The following is a 22,126-nucleotide window of genomic DNA, read 5'->3' on the forward strand; positions in this document are numbered from 1 at the left end:
TTTACTTTTATTTGATAATGTTATATGCACTTGGGTATGCAAAAGCTTAAATCTAGTTATTTCCATGCATGGTAGGCTGGTATATTTGATTTTTGCTGCTCATCTCTACAGTGTAGACTGAAGCATTTCCCGTCTCTCATGTTGTTTATTGCATGTTTGTTTCCAATGTTGCTTATTTGCTTTGTTTTGTTTTGAAACTGCATTAAGACACAATTGACTAAATCACACTAAAAATCAAAGTTTATGGTGCATTTGTCCTAAAATCTCCTGATTACTGTGTTAGACAGGGTTTAACTGAAGCTGCATGTACATGCACTATGATTGGAGCCTTCAGACACCTCACCAGTGGTTCTAAAAGGCTTTGCATCTGTCAGTAACAAAGAATATTGGGAAACATCTTTGCCCTCTCTTCCCCAGTTCTCTCTCAAACTTCTCTAAGCCTTTCACACGAGTCACTCCTAACTTTTAGGGGCTCATTAGCCAGTAATTAGTGACTGTAGGGATGTCATGAGTTCACCTTAGGGTGGTGAGCGGGTAAAGTATTTGAACATAGTTATCTTATTGATGAAGTAAATGCTGGTAACATTGATTATTTTGCAAATATGTGAAACTGTGTTTCTTCCTGGCTTCATTGATTCCACTGTCTTCACAGTCAGTCTCTGTCCTGACAGGAGAGGCAAAATGTCCTCAAAGGACATCTTTCTGAGCCTGTTAGAGGGCAAACAAGCTTTTTGTGGTCTTCTGCAAAGATATTTCAAGCCAGGCAAGTCTTAAAACTTAAAAGCTTGTCTGGCACGGCAGATTGTTTGTCTTTATCATCATCTCGTAGGCATTTAGTGTTTGAAGAAGTAGCTTAAAGGAGTTAGTGTTCATCTGTTCACCACAGAGCGTGGGGTCTGTTACCAGACCTGTGGCTTGGGCACAAATCGAAGCCTGCTGTGAGGAAGGCAGCTTGCACTTCTAGTTCACTTGGCTTTTAAACCAAGGCTTCTCAACTCCGGTGCAAGTGTCATTGGTAACCTTACTTTATGAGTAAGTAAATAATCAAATTACATTTCTGTAAGAACTGTTTTATTACTGCGGCACTTTGATAAAGCAAAGACGCTGTGTACTTTATGCTAGGATACTCCTAACGCGGATATCTTCGGCTGAGAGCAAATCCAACTCCCTCATGTAAGTGCCTGTTCAGAAACTTAAAAGAATAAAGTTAAAAAAAAAAAAAAAAAGCCAAATATTTTCATGGTCACTTGCATGTCGTAAACCTGGGAACGATGATTTTGAATAACTTGATTGTACTTAACCAGCCTCAGATTGTGCAACCATGTATAACGAGCGGGGGGAAAAACATCCTAAGCTGCTATTTGAATTATTAAACCAGCTGTATTCTCACTAAACCCGACTCGTCTGTGTGTGAGGGGCGCTGCTCTCCCTGAGGGGGCCCGCCCTGGCTGGGGGGGGCGGGGGGGGGAGCTGTGCGGGCGGTGCTGCGCACGCGCGGGTGGGCGGGGCGGGCGCGCGGCGATGACGCGCCGGCCGCGCGCCGTCGCCCTTGTCCGCGGATGAGTCGCTGCGCGTGGCCGCTGCTGCGGCGGCTCCCGGCGCCCGCGGGGCTCGCGCTCCGGCATGGCGGCGGGCCTCCCCGCGCGCGCCCCGCCGCCTCCTCAGGATCGTTCTCATCGTCGGCCTCCTCCGGGGACGGCGGAGCTTCCCGCGCCCCCGACACCTCGCTCTTCGTGCCCGTGCCGCTGAAGCCCGGCCTCGGCGGCGCGGCCGAAGAAGATGTAGGCGCCGAGCTTACGCGGCCCCTCGATAAGGGTGAGTGCGGGCGGGACCGTGAGGGGACGGGGGGCGGTCCCCGGGCACCGACCGTGGGGCCTCGTCCGCCCTCTGCCCGCCAGCCCTGGAGGCGGGCTGGTGAGGCCACACCTGGTGCGCTCTGGGGCGCTCGCTTCAGGAAGGACGTTGAGGAGCTCGAGCTAGTCCAGAGAAGGGCAACGGAGCTGGGGAAGGGGCTGGAGCAAAAGTCTGACGAGGAGCGATTGGGGGAGGTGATGGGGCTCGGCCAGGGGGAGAGGAGGTTCAAAGAACACCTTCTCTGTCTCTCCAGCTCCCTGGCAGCCAGATGGGGGTCGGGCTCTGCTCCTAGGGAATGCAGCGGGACAAGAGGAAACGACCTCAAGCTGTGCCAGAGGAGGTTTAGGTTGGACTTCGGGAGAAATTTCACATCAACAGTGCTTAAACATTGAAAGGGGCTACCCAGCGAGGTGGTGGAGTCACCGTCTCTGGAGGTGTTTCAGGACAGACTGCGTGTGGTGCTTAGTGCTCTGCTCTGGCACACGAGGTGGTGTTCGGTCATAGGTTGGACTCGATGATCGTAGAGGTCTTCTCCAGTTTAATTTGTTCTGCAGCCCTCCTGAGGGCTGAGGGAACTGGATCCTGCTGCTCTCCTGGGATCAGAAAGACCCTTCCCCTTAAGAGCAGGGGGTGCTTCCCTGCAGGGTGTCTGACCAGTGTAGCTAATTGTGTCCGTGAAGGTGAAGTCGGATAAAGGCAGTCGGGTGAGATGACACCTGCATGTGGTTGGGATTTGGGGGGCTGTGCTGTGCAGGGCATGATCCGTGTGGGTGCCTTCCAGCTCCGACTATTCTGTGATTGACTAGGGCTAGTAGCTGTGCCCTGTGTGGAGGAAACACGGCTGGCCTGCTTCCTCCCTTCTTTTGTTTTGGCGAGAGGTTAGGGTAAAGGTGCTTGGCTTGGGGCAGGTCCTACAGCCAAACTACAATCTTGTGCATTCCAGAACCATAACTATATCTCAACTTAAAAGGCACAGTTTCCTCAAATATTGGTGTTACAGGAAGAAGAGATTGTCTGTGTATGAATGTGCCTAGATAAAAAAGCGGGTGAAGGGATAGGACAAGCGGGAATGGCTTCAAATGGACAGAGAGTAGGTTTAGATTGGGTATTAGGAAAAAATTATTCCCTGTGAGGTTGGTGAGGCAATGGCACAGTTTGCCCAGAGAAGCTGTAGCTGCACCATCTCTGGAAGTGTCCAAGGCCAGGTTGGATGGGGTTTGGAGCAGCCAAAGATATAGTGGAAGGTGTCCCTGCCCCTGGCAGGGGATTGGAGTGAGATGGTGTTTAAAATCCCTTCCAACCCAGACAATTCTGTTTTCTTAGGACTCCATGATCTTTAAAGATTTGGTAAATGAGAGACAAGTTCTTGATTCTTTTGAGGTTTGCTGATCCAAAAGCATTAAGGGTGCAAATAGAAATCTTTTTTATATCGTCATGTAATTAAGCGTTCTGGTGACATCTATCTTAACTGCAGAGTATAGGAGCATGGGAAAATGATCTTAATTGTTCAGAACTGTGGAGAAAAGAATCTGGCCTTGAAAGCTAAAAAAATCTAGTCAAGGATGAAGAATGCTGAGCAGCTGTAATGCAAAAATCTGTGTTGTCAGACTTGTCTTTATATGAATAGTGCATTCCTCAGGTGCCAACAAAGATGAGTGATGGCTTCTTACTTGTACATTACCTGTTGTCTCAGTTATTAGAGGAGCAGTTATGTTGGATTTCTTCAAAATTAACAACTAAAATGCTCTGGGAAAATAAGTATAGATTCTGTTTGGTCTTTGCTAAGTTGTTGCGAGAGAACAGATTGGCTAAAATTATGTATGCTCTCACAGGTGAAAATTAACTGCTTTTGACAGCCTGGTGTTCTTCCATGTGAGACTGGCAAGGAATAGCAGCCAGGTGACCTGTGTGGTGCAAATACTGAACTAGATTCAGTAAAGAAAGATGTGTATTTATGAGCTTTCTGGTTACAGCTTGTGAGAAAACTTTGTTAGCATAATTCCAGTGGGAATCATCTTGTTAGCTTGTTACTTGCTCAAGTGAGAGCGATTATAGTTTTCACACTAGTCAAACAGTGTTAGGAAGACTAAAGGTCTTTTTAGAAGCTTACTTTTGTAAAACCACTTTTGTAAAAACTTTATAGCAGACCTGGAATTAATTCACTGCTTCTGTTTTTCACGACTTCATAGGAGGTGTGTCCCTGTGAGTGCTGATGAATGCTTTCAATTTTGGTGTGTGTGTTATCTTCTGTATCAGTTGCCACTGAATGTCTGACCATGGGGCTGTGCTTTTCTTGTGGGAAGTGCAAGTCAGGAAAGACCAGGTATTGGCAGGAACAGGAGATGCCTGAACACAGGGCTTGTTAGATGCACAAATTGCTTGGACTGGACAATGGGAGTCTAATAGTTGGGGAGGAATTCTAAAATAAAACAGTTCAGCTGTCCCATGGTAGGATACAGCCTGACTGCAGTGGAGTGTTGTCATCAGAGATACAGGGAAATGCCTCAAAAGTCTTCCTGCAAACAGGGTTGAAATATCTAAATGAATCGGATACATTGGAAACTAACTGCAGGATTTCTGAGCTTTACTGCAGTTGGGCAGCCTTTTTACAGAGGATCTTAAAAATGCTGCTGAGAACTCATAGTAATTGAGGAGGGAGAGCTAAAACAGTTCTAGAACGAGAGAACGGTCAACACAGGGAAATCCCAAAACGGGAGTGAATGGTAAAAAGGGTGGCGATTGAAAGAGGACACAGATGTCTTGAGTGTGTATGTGCAGTTGGATAAACTCTCAGGGGCTGCAATGCCGGCTTTGTTTTGTTTTGATTTACCTTATTGTTAGGACAAGTGTTTGTGCTCGGGAAGGATCGTGACCTTGCTTGTGAGGTGGCATGGTCCCAATGTCATGTTGCCTTGGATAGAAACTCGTTCTGGCATTGACCTTTTAATCTTGTAGTGAGGCCAATGGGCTGTGAATGTAGCTGTGTGGCTGATGATGTGTTAATTGCTAGAGCTTCTTAGGGGCTCTCTCAGGAGCACTGAGCCCTGTGCTTGCTTATACTGCGCTGTTTTCCAGTCTGTCTTTGATTTCGGGGCCCTTAAACGTGAGTGTGGATGCCTTCCTAGGAAGTGTAATCCTGCTGGTTCCCTTGCTTCTTTGTTGCCTTTGGGAACATTTCAGAGCATGAGTTAATAATCCGTTGAGGGACTCCTGTAGCTGTGCACGGGGTATGGGATGTGCATTTAAATTTGCCATATTAATTTGCCATATTGTCAGCTGGTGATTTTCATTGTGCCAAGTGAACTGTCTGTTACAACTTTTTAGAGAGGCAAACTTTCAATAGTTTAAGGTTGATCTCATGGGAAGCTTTTCATGTCCTGAGTGAATTGCAGAGAGCAGAACTTGACAGTGTTGTATCCAGTGACTTGTGCTGGCACTGGGGGTGTGCTACATTTATCACTCTTAGAATGCAGGGTTCACAGGCTTGAGTTTTAAGAATAATGTAAGTTCATGAGTAGGTGTTAATGAAATTTGCTAGATTTTTTTTCATTAATTTCTGATCTACTGTAGATGGGAAGGGGACAAATCTTTTTGCTCTGTCATGTAGCTAACATTTAATGAACTAAAATCAGCATGTACTTGAGTAAATACAATTTTGTTGCAACACTGAACTTGCCTTTAGGGGAGGGAAAGAATTTATTAATAAGTTTATAAGATATTTTGTTCAAAGAAAGCTGAGTAATTTGTGATATGTATGAAGAAACTCTGTTCTTTTTCTTCCTTCTTTTTATTTAACCTGAGGAAAGAAAGAATTCTGTGTCTTGTTTACCTGATCTTTCTGAAGAGTCTGTCTTGGAAGCAGTGTGGAGGGAAGAACGTGCCTCAGGATGTTGATTCAAAGCTGTCACCAAGTAGTTCAGGCAGATTTGCTTTCCATATTAAAACCTCATGATAGGTGCTGATAAAAAGCAAACAAAAACCCACCCCAAAACATTAATTAGTTTGTTCCATGACTTGGTAACTGCACATTCCCATCTTTATGGTTTCCTGTCAAGTACCAGGGGAGATGCTGGCACCAAATTGATGGCAGTCTTTTTCCCTGAGAGTCCCAATCTCACTCATTGATTTTATTTGATTTAGGGAGGGTCCATTTGAGTCTATTCAGCATGGAAAGATTTCCTGTCTTCAGACTAAGGAGACTAAAGCCAGAATCTTTGGGCCAGGAGAATGTTACTTAATTTTGAGGAAGCTGAAAAAAAAATATTCTTTTTCTACAGGTGAAGTCCTAAAAAACTTAAACAAGTTCTACAAAAGAAAAGAAATTCAAAGACTCGGAGCAGAAAATGGACTAGATGGTAAGATGTTTTAAGTTTATAATATTTTAATGTGAAATCTGTTTGAATTCAACTGCTTCTTTATGTTGTCTCTGCCACTTAATTCAAATAACCTTTATATTTACTTTCAATAGCTTACATTAAGGTCTAAGTTTTAAATGAGCTGTTTTGTGTTTCATTGCGAGTTTACAAATAGACTTTGCTGATCCTGGCCACATTAATTTTGTTCTCTTTTTTGTTTGTTTTTTTTGCAGCTCGCCTCTTTCACCAAGCATTTATAAGCTTTAGGAAGTATATCATGGAATCCAGTTCTGTGAGTGCTGATTTGCATATTATTCTCAATGATATATGCTGTGGTGCAGGCAAGTATCTGGAGTGTGTGTAAAATAAAATGTGCACTTTTACTTGTTTTTTCCCTGTTTACTTACATACCTGTGGACCCCCTACTATGCTGTCAGAGAGATTAAAAATCCCTACTTCCATATCAGAAACTTTGTGCCCATCCTGGGGAATGTTCAGCTCTTAAAGGAACTGAAGAAAAGTTCCACTTCCTAAACTAAAGAAGTTCCACTTCTTCTGAAGTGGAAATTAAAGACGTGGAGGTGTTAGCAAGAAGCAGCCTGTTGTTGAACAGCATCTGTTCAGGGCTGAAATGAAAACGGTGCTGTTGTGTTTATTCTTCTCTTAAAAATCCAGTAGTCACTAGGGGGCACTTGGAGAGCTTTCTCCCGGCTGGTGGCTTCAGGGGCAGCTTTCTGACAGTGCTGTGTTTGCCTGTGGCACTCCCAGGGGTGTGTTTGCCTGCTTAGTGCATCCTGTGTGGCCATTAACAGCACTTCACTGAGAGGTGATGCCAGCTGGGAGCAGCAGAATCAGCTTTCTCCAGGGTTTGAGCTGCACAGTGTGTTTTTTAATGATGGGATTTTAAAGGTTGCTGTGGATGTTAGTTTTGTCTTAAAATGTAAATGTGTAGATTTTAAATGTTTGCCACCTTAGGAAATTGTCTCGTTTTATTTCTTGTGCCTAAAATGTTCCACAGGATTTTCTCATTTCCACTCTTTATTTGGTTATATATGAGCATTATGGTATATTAACTCATATACAGAAATACTGAAATTTTTTGAGTTTTGCTTGTCCAAAGATGATAATTAAATATATTACAGGTTTTTTAAAATTTCCACAATAATTTTTATTCATTGAATAATAATTCATAAGTTAACCTCCCCCAAAATCAAACATCCCCCCAACCCCCCAACAAAACAAAAACATTCCAACAAACCCCAAACTACTGCTTTTTCTTATTTTGTATGTTTGATAATAGTGGTGTTTTAGATCAGGATCGTTCTTTGAAATTCTATGAGAGCTGGACAGTAGGAGCGTGACCTGAAATGAGACCTTTAAGGCCCACGTCTCCTCTACAAACATTCAGAAGAATGAACCTGGGTTTCTCTTCTGAGTTGATTTTAATATTTTTGTTTTCTCTACTAGGGATTGGAAACTTAGAATTTGGAACCAGTATCCTAAGTCTCGGTAGCTTAAAGAAGCTGCAAATCTGTTTTTCCCTGTTTATTCATAAAAGCACTTTAAAAGATCCTTCCCTTTCCCTAGGACAGAAAAGTTATTTCTCATCCAGCTTTTCCACAGTTTCTCATTTTTACTTAGAAGTTCTGTAGGTGAGTAGGCTGAGCAGAGTGAATATATTGAAATGAGATGCATTTTTCATATTACTGCATCTGTTTTCCATCCACATGCACTTGTGTTAGTTTTCCTTTTTGCCACTGAGATAATTATTGAACTTTGTAGAGAGCCAGAAGTTGAAAGGATTACATAAATGCAAAGTGGAAGTAATAGAAAATTGTTTTCTAAGTTTATTATGAAGGTAGACGCTCAGACAGGCACACAAGCTTTCTGAAAAGGATTTGTTCTTCTAGGTCACGTGGATGATCTGTTTCCATTTTTCCTGAGGCACGCAAAGCAGATCTTTCCAATGCTGGACTGCATGGATGATCTGCGCAAGATCAGCGACCTGAGGCTGCCGCCCAACTGGTCAGTGTGCTGAAGGGGCTGCACTGTTTTCTTTCCTTAGTGTCACAGAATCTCACAGTCTGTGGACTTCAGTGTAATTATGCTACATTTTCAGTTCTGCTTCTCTGTTTTTACAGTCATTTGTGTCAGGAATTCTTGTATTTTTTGCAAGATGCATCACAATGAATTAAAAATAAAATAAGATTATATCAGCTATGAAAGTCACTGAGTTGGTGTGGCTTTTCCAGGAAGATGTTTTCTAACAATTTGTTTGGGAGGTAGCACATCAAAACATTAAAATATTGATAAGCTTAAGGAGAGGATTGCAGGAATAATGAGAATTACTTTGAACACAATGTATGAATTTCACTCAGAATCTTTGAAAGCATTGTATAACTTAGAAGATTAATGTGCAAGACACAGTAACCTCTTTATACTGTCTCTAGTAACTTGGTAGTTCTGCTTTCAATACACATTAAAATTATTAATGGATAAATGCTTAAGCTAATTTCCAGTTTCTCCTGAATCAGCATCCAGATAAATGTTCAACAGATCTGCTTTTTTTTTTGTCTTTGCTTTAGGTATCCAGATGCAAGGGCTATTCAGAGAAAGATAATATTCCATGCTGGTCCTACAAACAGTGGAAAAACTTACCATGCTATCCAGAGATTTTTGTCAGCCAAATCTGGAGTATACTGCGGTCCACTAAAACTTCTGGCTCATGAGATCTTCCAAAAGAGTAATGATGCTGTCAGTATGTCATATTACTTACCAACATCCTTAGTACTGGAACAGTCTCATGAATGCATGTCTGTAAAGTTCTGTAGTCACCCCAGGAGGTCCCTGGAGCCCTGTGCTTGAGCAGGTGCCTTTGCTTTGCAGTGGTGACAACTCATGGGAAATCAGTTGTGCATTTCTGCTTTAGGAGCAGAATGGAACACCATTTCCCCAAGTGGAACTGGGCTGTCCCCAGAGCACTTGCTATGCAATCATTCCTGTAACCTGCCTCTGTTGTTCTGGAATTTGTTGCTCCCTGGGTTAGCCAAGTTCTACTATTAGATTTTTCAGCATAGGGACCATGCCTTCTTTTGCCCATGACCTTTGTTACAGCTTGTACACAAAGAATTACCCTTGCTTAACTCCCCTCAACCTTCTGCTTCACTCTACAAATATATTTCACTTCACCTTGAAAAATTCCACAGATTCAGATGTGTTGAGTTGAAGAGCTGTATTTCACGTCCCTAGAGGAAATTCTCATTAGTGTTTTATATTGCTTCTGGTATATTTTTGGAGGCTCCTCACCAGTGTGTTTCCAGCTGCAGAGAGCTAGACCAGTTCTGAAGCACTAAAGCCCCATATCACATGTTAACACAGCTCAGTGTGTGTGTACAGTAGTGATGTTGAGATTTCTCATTTTTTGATGTAGAATTTGTAACTCCTGTTACCAGTCTGTCCCAGCAACACATCAGAAAGATTGGCTTGTCCTAGGAGATAGCTGTAATGTACCCCATGTATTTACAGAGTGGCTGTGATCACCACGCAGTGATGTTCCTTGCTAGTGGTTACTGAACTTTCCTTCCATGTGTTTAATGTCTGTGAGAACTTTTCAGTTCTTGGCTCCTGGATCATTTTTAGGCCCTAGGGTTTCCAGCAGGGCTCTGCAGGTGGCTGTAGGTATGGATGGAGCAGCCATCAGCACCAAGGAGTGTAGGGCTGGCAGGGTGGTGGCCTCAGCTGTCTCTCTCAGCTGATCCTCATGAGCTCTTGCTGTGTGAGTACAAGGCAGCAGGTGAGGCAGGGCAATTGCCAAAGGAGCTGGATTGGACTGGAGCTTGCAGGGCTCCTTCACTGCTGGGCCTTGCTTTATGAGTCCCTTGCACTCTTCTAACGCTTCTTTTGCGGCAGATGTGACAGCTCTGAAATGCTATGGGGAAGATGTAACCTCCTGCATGAGTAGGGGAAGGCATCTAATTACAGATACCACCTCTTCATTGAACCTCCACTCTGATAGGACTTAAATACAAGACACAAGTCTCTCAAGGCTGAGTAGTTATTTCCTGATAGCTTCTATCATACTGTGCTAGAAACTACTGTAAGAAGCTGGTTTTGTTCTTTTTGGAAAGGGGATTCTTTTGTGTTCAAGAAACTTAACCTGAGATTTCTGAATGCCTTTAGAATGTGCCATGTGACCTGGTGACAGGAGAAGAGCGTGTGTTTGCCAATGAAGATGCCAGACAGGCTCCTCATGTTGCTTGTACCATTGAAATGTGCAGCACCAACACACCTTGTAAGTACACATAATTGTTTTTATCCTGTGGTATCCTTTCGTGTGTTACTGCTTGGAGCTCTTCTTTTTCACTCTTACTTGAACAATTCTTAAACTATGATAGAGCAGTTCAAGAAACCAGGATCATCTCAGAATAGCTTTTTGGTGATAGAGGATTAGTTTTGTTTCAGCAACCTTTTTTAGGAAGCCCATGAGTTCCTTCAGTTTTCCTTCATGTTTTGTACTGCTGTTCTAGATGCTCTTCCTTGGTACATTATATGTTTCTTTTGTTTTAAGATGAAGTTGCTGTGATTGATGAAATTCAGATGATCAGAGATCCTGCCAGAGGCTGGGCTTGGACAAGAGCCCTTCTAGGTAAGCATGTTTATGTTGGCAATGAATTAGCTTAATGGCACATGAAATTCAAGCTTAGCAATCAGTATAGTCATTAGTGGTTATAATATGTGATGCAAAATAAAAGTATGTTCTCTTAATGTCTCCTCACAGCAAGTTAGAGAGATACTCTGCCTCGAAGGATTTGTCTGCATGTCAGGTGGACAGGACATGTCTACCTGTTGTGTTTTACTTAACAAACAGGTTTTTAAAATTTTGTTCAGATGCCTCTTTTGTTTTTCCTTCCTTGGATAACAGGGAGTCTTTACTACATTGTGCTGTCCTTTTACATTGGCTGTTTCCAAGAGTTACACTTTTCCATTCAATTAAAACACCAGTTTTCAAGAGACTACTTTTGTAGAGATTCTGCTAAATAATGATAACTTTAAATATTTTATAGTGTTGATTTCAAATGGCTCATTTATAGAGCTGCATCTATCTATTATCTTCTTAGAAGAATGCTTATTTTGATAATTTTAGAATTTTTCTAAAGGAATTTTTGAAACGTATTTCCTCGTATTTAGAACAGAAATTTGGAATCTGATTCCCTCTTGACCCTCCCTTTTGTTGCCTTTGATTCTAAGTTCAGCAAATTTGTCACACTTGCTGTACTTGCTGTTTTCCCCTTTTCTGTTCTGACTGTGAGGTGAATTCATGCAGAAAACAAAGCTCCTCAGTTTGATTTGGGAGTTGGCAAAACATGGGTAGTAAATAAAACAAACTTAAACCTTTGCTCTGTTTGTGGCTGAGAGTACCTCTTATTTTGGCTGAAAGGGTACAGTGAGCTATTGGCTGCTCTGATTATCACACTAATAAATTGTCAATATCAGCTGCTGGTAAGAGATCAAGAGCATCTATAGGAAAATAGTGTATGTAGGAGAGGCTTCAGGTGCAGGTTTGGGTTGTTGAAGGAGGTGAAATGCAATCTTCTTTGTGTTTAACAGCCAAAATACAATTTTTGGATACCTTAAGAGCCAGCTAAAGTCACTGTTGTATATAAATAAGTAACATTCTGCTTTTTATTTCGCTCGACCTTGTTCAGGCCTCTGTGCAGAAGAAATCCACGTTTGTGGAGAACCTGCTGCTATTGACTTGGTGACAGAGCTCATGTACACTACAGGGGAGGAAGTTGAAGTAAGTAATTCTGAGAAGCTATGAACAGAACATCAGGTTCAAGGGAAAGAAATGTGGGGTCCTTTTGGGGGATATCACTGCTCAATTTCTGTAAAGCAAAGATGTTGCAAAGCTTTTTCTTCCTCTTTTTAAATAGTGGTACTGTTTTTCTGAAAGAAGATAAGTGGTTTGATGAATTCCCTTCAGGGGATCCTGCAGCTGGTACAGGTGTTTATGGATTTCTACAGTTCCAATGTTCCAGGAGGGCACGGTCCTCTCGAGTTTGCTGACTTTACAGGATGTGTTGATAGTTAGTCTCAATATGATGGAATTTGAGTTTAAAATCTTTGACAATTTTAATTCTAGGTCCGAAACTACAAGAGACTGACTCCTCTGACTGTGCTGGATTATGCCTTAGAGTCCTTGGATAACCTCCGTCCTGGGGACTGCATTGTCTGTTTCAGTAAGAATGACATTTACTCTGTCAGCCGACAGATTGAAGCCAGAGGATTAGAATGTGCTGTCATATATGGCAGTCTGCCACCAGGTAAAGCACTCTTGTTTTTTTGCTTTTATTGTTAAGGGAATGTTCTGTTTCTTGCTGCTTTTCTTAGGAGAAAACCCCCATGTGCTGCTTTTTTTATTTTAAAATAAAGCAATGCAAGTTTCCTAATTTTGCTTCTCTATATAGAGAAAGTAATCAGCTTTCATTGGCTGGTGTTTTAATCGTGGGATTAGACCTTTATTATGTACTTAATTTTGATCTTCAGATAGATATAATTAAATGAGGTCTATCCACAGCTCTGGGAATGATTTAAATCCCTCCTGCCCCCATCTGCAGCCAAATAGCAATCAAATACCAATTTATTTATTTTTTTCCTCAGCCTATTATAATGACATTGGACTTAGTGATGCATTGTCTTTACTTTGTATGAAGTTTGCTATGTGAAGTGTTCTGTCATTCTGTTTTAGGAACAAAGCTTGAACAGGCAAAGAAATTCAATGATCCTGATGATCCATGCAAAATTTTAGTTGCTACAGATGCAATTGGAATGGGACTCAATCTGTGAGTACTTGAAGCAGGTTATGGTACTTCTGTTTTCCTTTGGGTGTGATTGCCACATTAATTTCCTTGCTTTTTATCTCCCCAGTCTGGTTAATTAATCTAATTGTCCGCTGTGTCTAGAAAACACAGTACGTACATTTCAATTTTCAAGTAGTGATCAATTTGGTTAGGCAGAACTAAGCTTCAATTTTAAAACTGGTTCCAAGAACTAAATGCTTCCCTTGGTCTAATTCAGTGTGATAGTTGGCTGTGGATGACAGGACCTGCTGGATCAACTGGAATCAAATGTTCTAGGTTGTCAGAGTTATCATTCTCTTGCATTTCTGAAGAACAGAGCAAGTTCAGCCCAGTGTGAGATGTATTTTATTGGTGAAGGACGTGCAGTCACATCGCTACAAACTACTGAGGCAGGTGGTGGTGAATGGATTTGGGAGGCCATTAGGGCATGATTGATGTGTACAGGGATGATGATTCTCCTGCAACTACTCAGTAGCCTTCTCCTGCTCTTTAGAATGTGCTGTGTCCATAAATAATATCTCTGATATCCTAATTTATAGAGGAGAAAAAGCTGATAAAAAAGCAGATGCTTTAATTCTTCATATTGGTGGTAATTTGCAAAAAAAGGATTCATCTTTGTTTTTGTTTAAATATTTCAGGTGTATAAGAAGAATAATTTTTAACTCCATAGTAAAGCCAACTGTCAATGAGAAGGGAGAGAAGGAAATAGACACCATTACCACCTCCCAGGCTCTGCAGATCGCGGGCAGGGCTGGGCGTTTCGGCTCCTCCTTCAAACAGGGAGAAGTCACCACAATGCATCGCGAGGACCTCGTGCAGCTGAAGGAAATTCTGAGTGAGGCTGTGCCCCCTGTCAAGGTGAGAGCCTCACTACCAGTTTATACAGTTTATTCAGGGCTGGCTTATGATATTCTGATCCTAAATTATTTTTCCTTCTGCCTGTTTGCAATTTAGTAAATAGAAATGGGTTGTGTTGTGCCAGAGTGGCTTTGGATATCTCAAATGGGATATACATCCCATTTGGAGACTTGCAGTGTTGCTTTTATGTTGAATCTGCTCTTTTCAGAATTAAAAGCTCTAGCACAAAAGTTCTTAAGTTTCAGCTAAGTATGCTAAATAAACTGGAGTCTTCAGGATGCTTTAGTTACTTGTATTTTGTCTTTCAACATGTTGTTTCTGGTGCATCAACTCCAAAACAATACTGAGAATTAATGGAAGGTTTTCTGTTTATTTTCCATTTAGGCAGCTGGCCTACATCCTACTCCTGAGCAGATAGAAATGTTCGCTTATCATCTTCCTGATGCCACTCTATCCAACTTAATTGTAAGAATGATCAAAATATTAGCTTCTGCTTTAAAAATGAAGTATCACTAATAGTCACTGCTTTGTACAAACCTGCCCTTGGGAGACCTTACTGACAGCCCTGCATTTTTATCAATTGGATTCTTCTCTCTTCCACACAAGTGTCTGCAGATAGGTTTAGGATGTTTAACTTTTCTGTGCTACAGTAAATTTGAAAGCTGTTGGAACGTGTCAGTAATTTTTACACGTGTTTAAAACTGTGCAGCAGCTTTTTCATTCCAGCTTTTCTGATTTTTAAATGTAGACATTTTGGTCTGAGGCTGAAGGTATTAGAGATCTAAATTTAGATAAATTTTTTGAAAATTCCTGGGAAACTGGTCATGTCAGATTTCCACATATCTGAAAGCTACCTGATTTTTTTTTTCCTGTTTCTGTGGATTTTGTGGTAAAACAGTGTGTTTGTAACTTCTAGAAAACTGATTTTGTGGGATCAATTTGATCTCCTCTTTAGATAGATACTAGTTCTTTTGGATGTACCTAAACATTATAAAGTATAAATTAATATTCCAATACTGTACTGAAAAAAAACGTTATCACAGCTTTTAGTAAACTGGTAAATCCTTGGCAGCTTTCATGGTTTTAAATGTGCATTATTGTTCCTGCTGATCTGCTGTTATGTAGCAAAATGTGTATTTCTAACCTTGAAATAAAAGGTTATACCTGGAGACTTCCTGGAAGACTGGTAGGGTAACAACACATGTTTAAAATTTTTAAATAAGCAATTTCTGGGCTAGCATAGTAGTATTAAGATAAAAAGCTTGTGTTGATTTTGATCTCTCAGATATTCAGTCACATACTTAATTAAAAAGCTCAGTGTTTCTTTAAAGATGCTTTTAAAAAAGATTTCAAAAGTTTACATTAGAGAAATAATTTTGGGGGCCCATAAAATTTCTCCTGCAGGGTGCACTGCATCTTCCATTTCTCCAAACCTTGAGTATCTCATGTTTTCTTTGAACTCCTTTTTTGGAATACTGTATTTAGCCTGTGGTTTTTATTAGTCCTAAAATAGATCTGATCCTGACACTGAGCTAAAAATGCCTCAATTATTGAATTGTATGCTGTAAAGTTAGCTTTTTGGGTCATGCTAAGTGACAAACCTGGAGAATTTTATTTCTAAACATAGTGGTTAGCTGGTTCCTTGTGATGGTGTTCTTTGTAACTAAAACATACCCTTCCAGAACTTTGTTATTTAGGAGACTGACTGAAAGTGTTTAAATGAAGTATGGTGTGTTATGTCTCTTCTCTGATCCTGTGTTGGAGAATTTAATGCAAATTCTGCTAAAAGAACAGGGGGAACTCTCCTGCCCACTTTTTTATTACTGTGGTCAAATCAAATGGTTTTTAATTGTTCTTTAAGTATAGCTAGTCTGTCAAACTCTAAATAATTTTTTTGTTTGGTAAGACAAAGTTTAACATCCCTCTCCTCTAATAACATTCTTATATTTGGTTTCATTTTCATAGGATATTTTTGTGAGCCTCTCACAGGTCGATGGGATGTACTTTGTCTGCAATATTGATGACTTTAAATTTCTAGCAGATATGATTCAGCACATTCCCCTAAATCTGCGATCACGATACGTCTTCTGCACTGCACCCTTGAACAGAAAAGAGCCTTTTGTGTGTACCACTTTGTTGAAGGTCAGTTATTCCCTCAAAAAATGCGGTGTTTATAATGGACCAAGTAGGTCTTGGTGCACTGAGACTGGATTTAGGTGATGTGTTTGTGTGGGTTTTGCCATCAAATCATTTGAGAGCATTCTTAAAAGTGCTCACAGGTAGTATAAGATACATAAAATAGCTGGACATGTATTTTTTCCTAATTGAATTCTTCACCATTTTTATAGACCAAAGCTTTTAACTTCTGAGAACTTGTTCTCATGATGTAAATTAAAGTTTGGATAGCTTCTCTGCTGTTTGCCTCTGAAAATCCTGCTGCTTCTCCTTGTATGTCAGCTCTGAACTGGGGGAGATCAGAGTTGTGTTCCCCGGTCTCTTGTGCACTGTTAAGCTTTGCACTGCAGTGTTCCTAAAAGCAGTCATTAAAAACCAAGTTCCTTTGAGCTGATAGCTTGTCAACAGAAGAAGAGAATGTGGGATTAAGGGTGATTGCTGATGCTATAATACAGTTGCATAGAATTTAAACCTCAGAAAACACAGAGCAGTAAGTTGCTCTCAGAATTACGTCACTTTACGTTTCAGGCCTGGATGAATTGTTTTTTTGCTGGGCCCCCAGAGTGATTATCTTGAGGAATTTGTAGTCAGCTGATTTTTCAGGTTTAATAATAATGTCACTTGAGACTGTTACTTTGTTAGACAGTATTGCCCTTGTTCCCTTTTTAAAGACTGCATTCAACTTTTACAATGAAATACTATAAAAATGAAACTGATGTGGTGCCCTCAGGTCACAAATGTTAGAACCTGCTTTTCAAAAATCCCTAATAATCTTCAAAAAATGTATGACTGATTAAAGAGTTGAAAAAAGTGCCTCATTAGGAAAATGCTGAGCTTTTGGATTCCAAGTAGTGAGGGTGCAGAGGGGCACAATGTGGTGTTAGAAGGAGGTAAGCTGTTGTGAATGCTTGTGTGAATTTAAGCCCCATTCCTTGCCCAAGAAAACCCACTTTAGTATCAGCTAAATAGGAAACAGTTATTCTAAGTCATCAGTACTCTTGAAAATTTTAGATTTAAATCTTACTTGACTTGTTTTTCTGTTAGTTGAGGAGCTGAAGTGTCTGGGTTTCAGAAGAGGGGATTTCTAGTGCAGATTAATCTGTTTGGTTTGTGGGTAGTGTGTTTCCTAAACCAGGGAATGCACGTAATATTCTAAATGCTGGCAACCCTGAAACAAGATAATTAACCAAAGAGGAGGAGGAGGAGGATTAAAAAAAACACAAAGTCCATCTGCTTTGCTAGATGAAACCAAATGCCTGCAGTGTTATGCTTTTCTGGATAGCTCTGTGCTTTTGTTGCTTAACTCTGTGCATGGCCCATGGACAAATTGTGTTAATGAGGCCCTGGAAAGGAGAGGTGACTCCTGTGTTGAGTAATTAAGTAAGAGAATGTGTGGCATTTGGGTTGTGTAAAACAAAGCAGGTATTTTATGGAGTATTCTATGTATGCAGACTCTGGGGAATTTAACTCTTTGGGGATTTCTTCTCTCCTAACTGAGGACCTGGCTGAATCTGTTTGTTTTTCAGTTTGCACGACAGTTCAGTAGAAATGAGCCTCTGACGTTCGACTGGCTCTGCCGGCACACCAAGTGGCCCTTGGCTGCTCCAAAAAACATCAAGGAACTTGTACACCTTGAAGCTGTGCATGATGTTTTTGACCTCTATCTGTGGTTAAGGTATTGTCTTTGAGCTTGAGAATTGGTTGGGTTTTTTCCCCCTATTATGTATGACTTACAGTCCTAGAAGTGCGGTGTCTTCAAGCCCATATGTATGTGGTGCAGGATGGGCTCCTTTGGCCTTTTAGAGGACCTTGACAAATGCAATGTTGAGGGAGTGAGTTCTGCAGACAGCAGTTTGTGACTGACAGAAAGAGAAAGGTAGAAAAGAGGTGATCCTGGACTGGTGCAGCTGAAATGCAAATTAAAATATGGTCACCTTCCCATGCAACATGTAAATAACACTTTTTATTTAGTATATATCCTGTTTTTGTCCCAATGAGAAGGTTTGATTGTGTGTTCTTTTGCCTCTCTCCAGTTACCGCTTCATGGATATGTTCCCTGACGCTGTCCTTGTCAGGGATATTCAGAAAAAACTGGATGACATTATACAAATTGGTGTCTGCAACATCACGAAGCTGATCCGAGCATCCCAGTCTGCTCCTGGCACAACTGAAGTAGTGTCAGAAGACTTTCCTCTGTCAAGGACTCAGAAGGATGCCAGGGTGGTTTCAGACCATCAGGGTGCAGCCTCCACAGAGGCACTGTCCATTGCAGTGGAAGCTGCAGGACTGAAAAGAGTGAAGAATTTGAGATCCTCTCGGCTTGGTAGCAGGCAGGAGGATCTGAAAAGCTACGGACGTGGATCTCTTGCCAACAGATTGCTGCGGGAGGGACTTCTGACACAGGAAATGCTGAGACAGCTGGAGAGTGAGTGGCAGGATCAGCACAGGAATGGTAGATATGGCTTTGGTTCAAAAAGAGATGATCAGCATAGTTCAAAGGAAACGAGGAAAAAGAGAAAATAGAACCATGTCCTAATTCTGTTTAGTTTTTATTCATAAAATAAAATATTATTTTAATAACTTCTTTGACATTTCATGTTTACACTGCTGCAGCTCCTTGTTGTTTTCCCTTGTCCTGTGACCAGTAATGTGAAGCACTCAGAGAAATGAACTCTTAAAAGCTCAGAGGCCAATAAGTTTGTTTTTACCACTCAGCTGTACACTCTTTCAATCATGGTGTTCAGCATAAGTGTATGATTTACTGCTGTGTGAAAATTTGAACTTGGTGTCTTCTTGCAAGATATCCTCTCATCAATAAATGTCAGATATTCCACTGGTAATGAATTAGCTACTCATTCCACCCCTTCTCAAAGGGCAGAGTTTGAGACACCACAAACAGGTAATGAACAGCCTGGAACAAAATTGGCTCAGAATGGTGATAGAAGTCATGTGCCTCTAACCATTGTGTCCCGTGAAAATGTGGAAGGAGGTGAAAAGCATTTGTGGTAATATATCAGGAGCGGTGGAATTCTGGCTTTGGAGTGGATTTGGAATTTGGAGTGAATTTCAGTTCTGGAATCTGAGGGGTAATTATGATGCTGTGCGATTTGGTTTTCATGTGAGCACCTTTAAGGTATGCTTTTGAGCTCCCAGTATGGATACTGGAGCGAGGAAAGAATCAGATGCTGAAACTGCTGTGTATTTACAGAAATGGGTTTCAGCACTTGCACATGTTGCTGGGCTGCCCTTGCCATGTATCTGGGATTGGCTGTGTACAAGTGCACAGGTCCTCCTTGTGTTAATGTTGGGAAACCTTTAAAATCCAGCTGGAGTTTGACTATCAAATGCCTGACTTCCTGAAGTGATCAGCTGTGTTTCTCTGCAGGCTGAAAGTTTGCTCTGAATCCCCTTCCCTTTCTCCTGGTATCATTCCTTTATGCTGCTGTTCAGAAAGAAATCTGCAGCAGTTTGAATAATGTTTTTACAGCTGTTTTCAGTGTAGTTCATGTATTCTTTCCTCATTGTTTACTGAAAAGCAAGCAGTGCGTGTGTTTCTAGTCCACATGATCTCCTGCTGGTTTCAGTACAATACTGGTGGGAAGAGAAAGTTTTAGGGAAAAAGCCACATCTTTTTTTCCTGCTCCAAGAAAAACCAAGCAGCTCTGTGTGTGTGGCAGTGGCCATGTGAGTGTTGTGGATTTTCTGCTTTGCAGATGAGTAGTTCAGCTTTGCTTTCCTGGAGTCCTGCTGTTGAACAGCAGCACCGCTCGCATGGTGCAAGCTTCCATTAACCCTTACAAATGTGTTGCATTAGCTACTATCACACAGCTTGTGTGAGGTGGGCTGTGTGATGGAGTGGTATCAGTTGCCTCCTTGGCACTCACTGGAAGGGAAGCAGGAGTTGCTCAAGCCTGCAGGCACATTTTGACCACATGCATTGTCCCACTTACCCCTGGGACTGCACTTTCCCTAGATCCAGGGTGGATCCACAAGCCACTGTTTGAAACCAACCCTGGCTGTCCACCATGGGCAACTCTGGTTTTCCCTGCCCAGTCTGTGTGAGACCCACATTGATACTGCACTTTGCTTCTGTTAGGTTGAATTTATCCTTTAATCATACGGTAAGCTGAGTACTAGCATATATTTTTGAGCAAGGAAAAAGTGTCTGGGACTTCAGGGTATAAGCCAGCCTTGTGTTTCAGCACCAAGCCTTGCAATAAAGAAGCTAAATGACTATAAGCATTCTTTTTTGTATTTTGCTGAGATTAGCACTTTGCTTAACTCACTGCTTGTTTCCATAGTGACTCCATAGTAACTGTTTTAGAAGCTCTGAAGTTTATTCAGGCGTTTCCAGGCTGACTTTATGAAAGTTTTCTTTTCTTCTGAGCTAATGGCGTGGCTGTCATTGACTCCCATTAGAATGGCTGCCAGATTGGTCCCATGTGGTACAATCTGGGCTGGTGTGGTGCAGAGTTACCCCAACTACCCATTTTTAACCTGCCTTGTGGTGCTGTGCTGAAGCTTTATTTTTAAGCAACAACAATGCTGTACTCTTGATCTGGGAGCCACGTTTGCAAAACTGTGTCAGGTGTTCAGATTTCCATTTTAATTTCAGGCATTGAAATTAGAGATGTTTGGAAGTTTATTCATTAATTGTTTATTTGCTGTCCTTCAGATGCAAAATGCTGATTGTAGCAGCACTGCTTGGTAAAATCCTTCTTTCTTTTAAGCCCAGCATGCTCTGTTCTGTCTGTGTTATTTCCATCTCTTCTGATTTTTCCCATCAGTCCTCTCAGGTGTTCTGCCTTACTTTATACGCTGATGTTGCACTAAGAGTGGCATATGCAGGAAGAATGAATATGGGGACCCCTTTCTCTCCTGAGCTTTGATGAACTTACGGGAGTATAATGGGGAATGAACCTGCTGCTACTGCAGGGAAGGGGGAATGTGTTCTAGGGATTGGTCTTGGAATCATAAACTATAAAAAAGAAGGATTTCCCCTGATGAATTGCTAGTAGCTTTGTCCACTGTCTCCTTGTTAACCTGGGTACCAAATGTAGCAGCCAGCATTGCTGCTGCCTGTTATACCTCACCAAAAATAGATGAGTTTCTCGCAATAAAATGCTTATTGCTACGGGGTATCTCTTTCTGGAGGTAACAAGGGCACGTTTAGCTGATGTACTTGACTTTTTTGTGAGTTTCCCCACTGTAGCTGAGCTCCTTTTCTCAGCAGGCCTTTGACTGCAAGGCTGCGGGAGGCAGATGAGCACCAGACTCTTCAGGATTTTCCATTGTGAGATGGGGTTTGGAGGCAGAGCTGCAGGAGAAGAAAGTAGAGAGGGGGGCATAACAATTTTAAAGTCTTGCTGGCCTTTGCAAAGCGGGGAGGAAAGGTTTGTGAATAACTTTTATTGACTGCAGCTCAAAAAAAAGGGAAAAACATCTCCTCAAGCTTCCAAGCTGCATGCAGTTGGAGCTGATTTGTTCACTTGGGCCTGGGCTGGTTCTCCTCTCCTGGCCAGGATATGTACAAAATAGCTGTAACACTTTTGGGTGTTGGGCACTTGGTACAGTGAACTGCTGTCTGTGTGGAAATGAGATAATGTCTTGTCTTTTCTTGCACAACAGCCTGCCGGAAGCTGGGATGCGCCCGGGATGAGAGAACAAGTTACGCAGTGATTCTGACACGTCAGGTATTTCACAGAGCCTGCTGCCAGTTTAGGGAACATTCAGATCTTTGAGACCCTTTTCCAGTGGTGTCCGTCAGAGAAAGAAAGAAAAGAGAGAATGAAAAATAAATCTACTGTATTACAGACACAATGAGCTCTGGATCAAAGTGGGATGGAGCTTGAAAGGTGATGTTTTCAATTTTGCTGGCCAGAGGGGTTGTGACTCGGGTGGCATGGGTAAACAATGAGGAGAGAGACAGTCCCTTTGGGAGTCAGTGTCTGACTTAACGAGCCAGCAGTTATTAAAAGATGAATAGACGAGAAGTGAACCGTGCTTTCTGGCTGGTAGTGTGGC

The 22,126-nt window shown here is 41.7% G+C and overlaps 1 protein-coding gene across 1 annotated transcript; it reads left to right on the top strand.

Annotated features, from left to right (window-relative positions):
- The first annotated feature begins 1,559 nt into the window (after positions 1-1,559).
- Positions 1,560-18,682, top strand: SUPV3L1 (Suv3 like RNA helicase). The gene is made up of 15 exons (XM_005530513.3): positions 1,560-1,815; positions 6,132-6,209; positions 6,443-6,550; positions 8,120-8,234; positions 8,795-8,963; positions 10,389-10,500; positions 10,777-10,854; positions 11,915-12,006; positions 12,352-12,532; positions 12,958-13,051; positions 13,708-13,927; positions 14,312-14,392; positions 15,893-16,069; positions 17,629-17,777; positions 18,136-18,682. The coding sequence occupies exons 1-15, from the start codon at positions 1,560-1,562 to the stop codon at positions 18,623-18,625; spliced, it is 2,400 nt and encodes a 799-aa protein (XP_005530570.3). The 3' UTR covers positions 18,626-18,682.
- Positions 18,683-22,126: the final 3,444 nt, after the last annotated feature.

This window comes from Pseudopodoces humilis, chromosome 9, assembly GCF_049639895.1.
Source record: "Pseudopodoces humilis isolate 2021_Gansu_Grassland_sample_001 chromosome 9, ASM4963989v1, whole genome shotgun sequence".
Lineage (NCBI taxonomy): Eukaryota > Metazoa > Chordata > Aves > Passeriformes > Paridae > Pseudopodoces > Pseudopodoces humilis.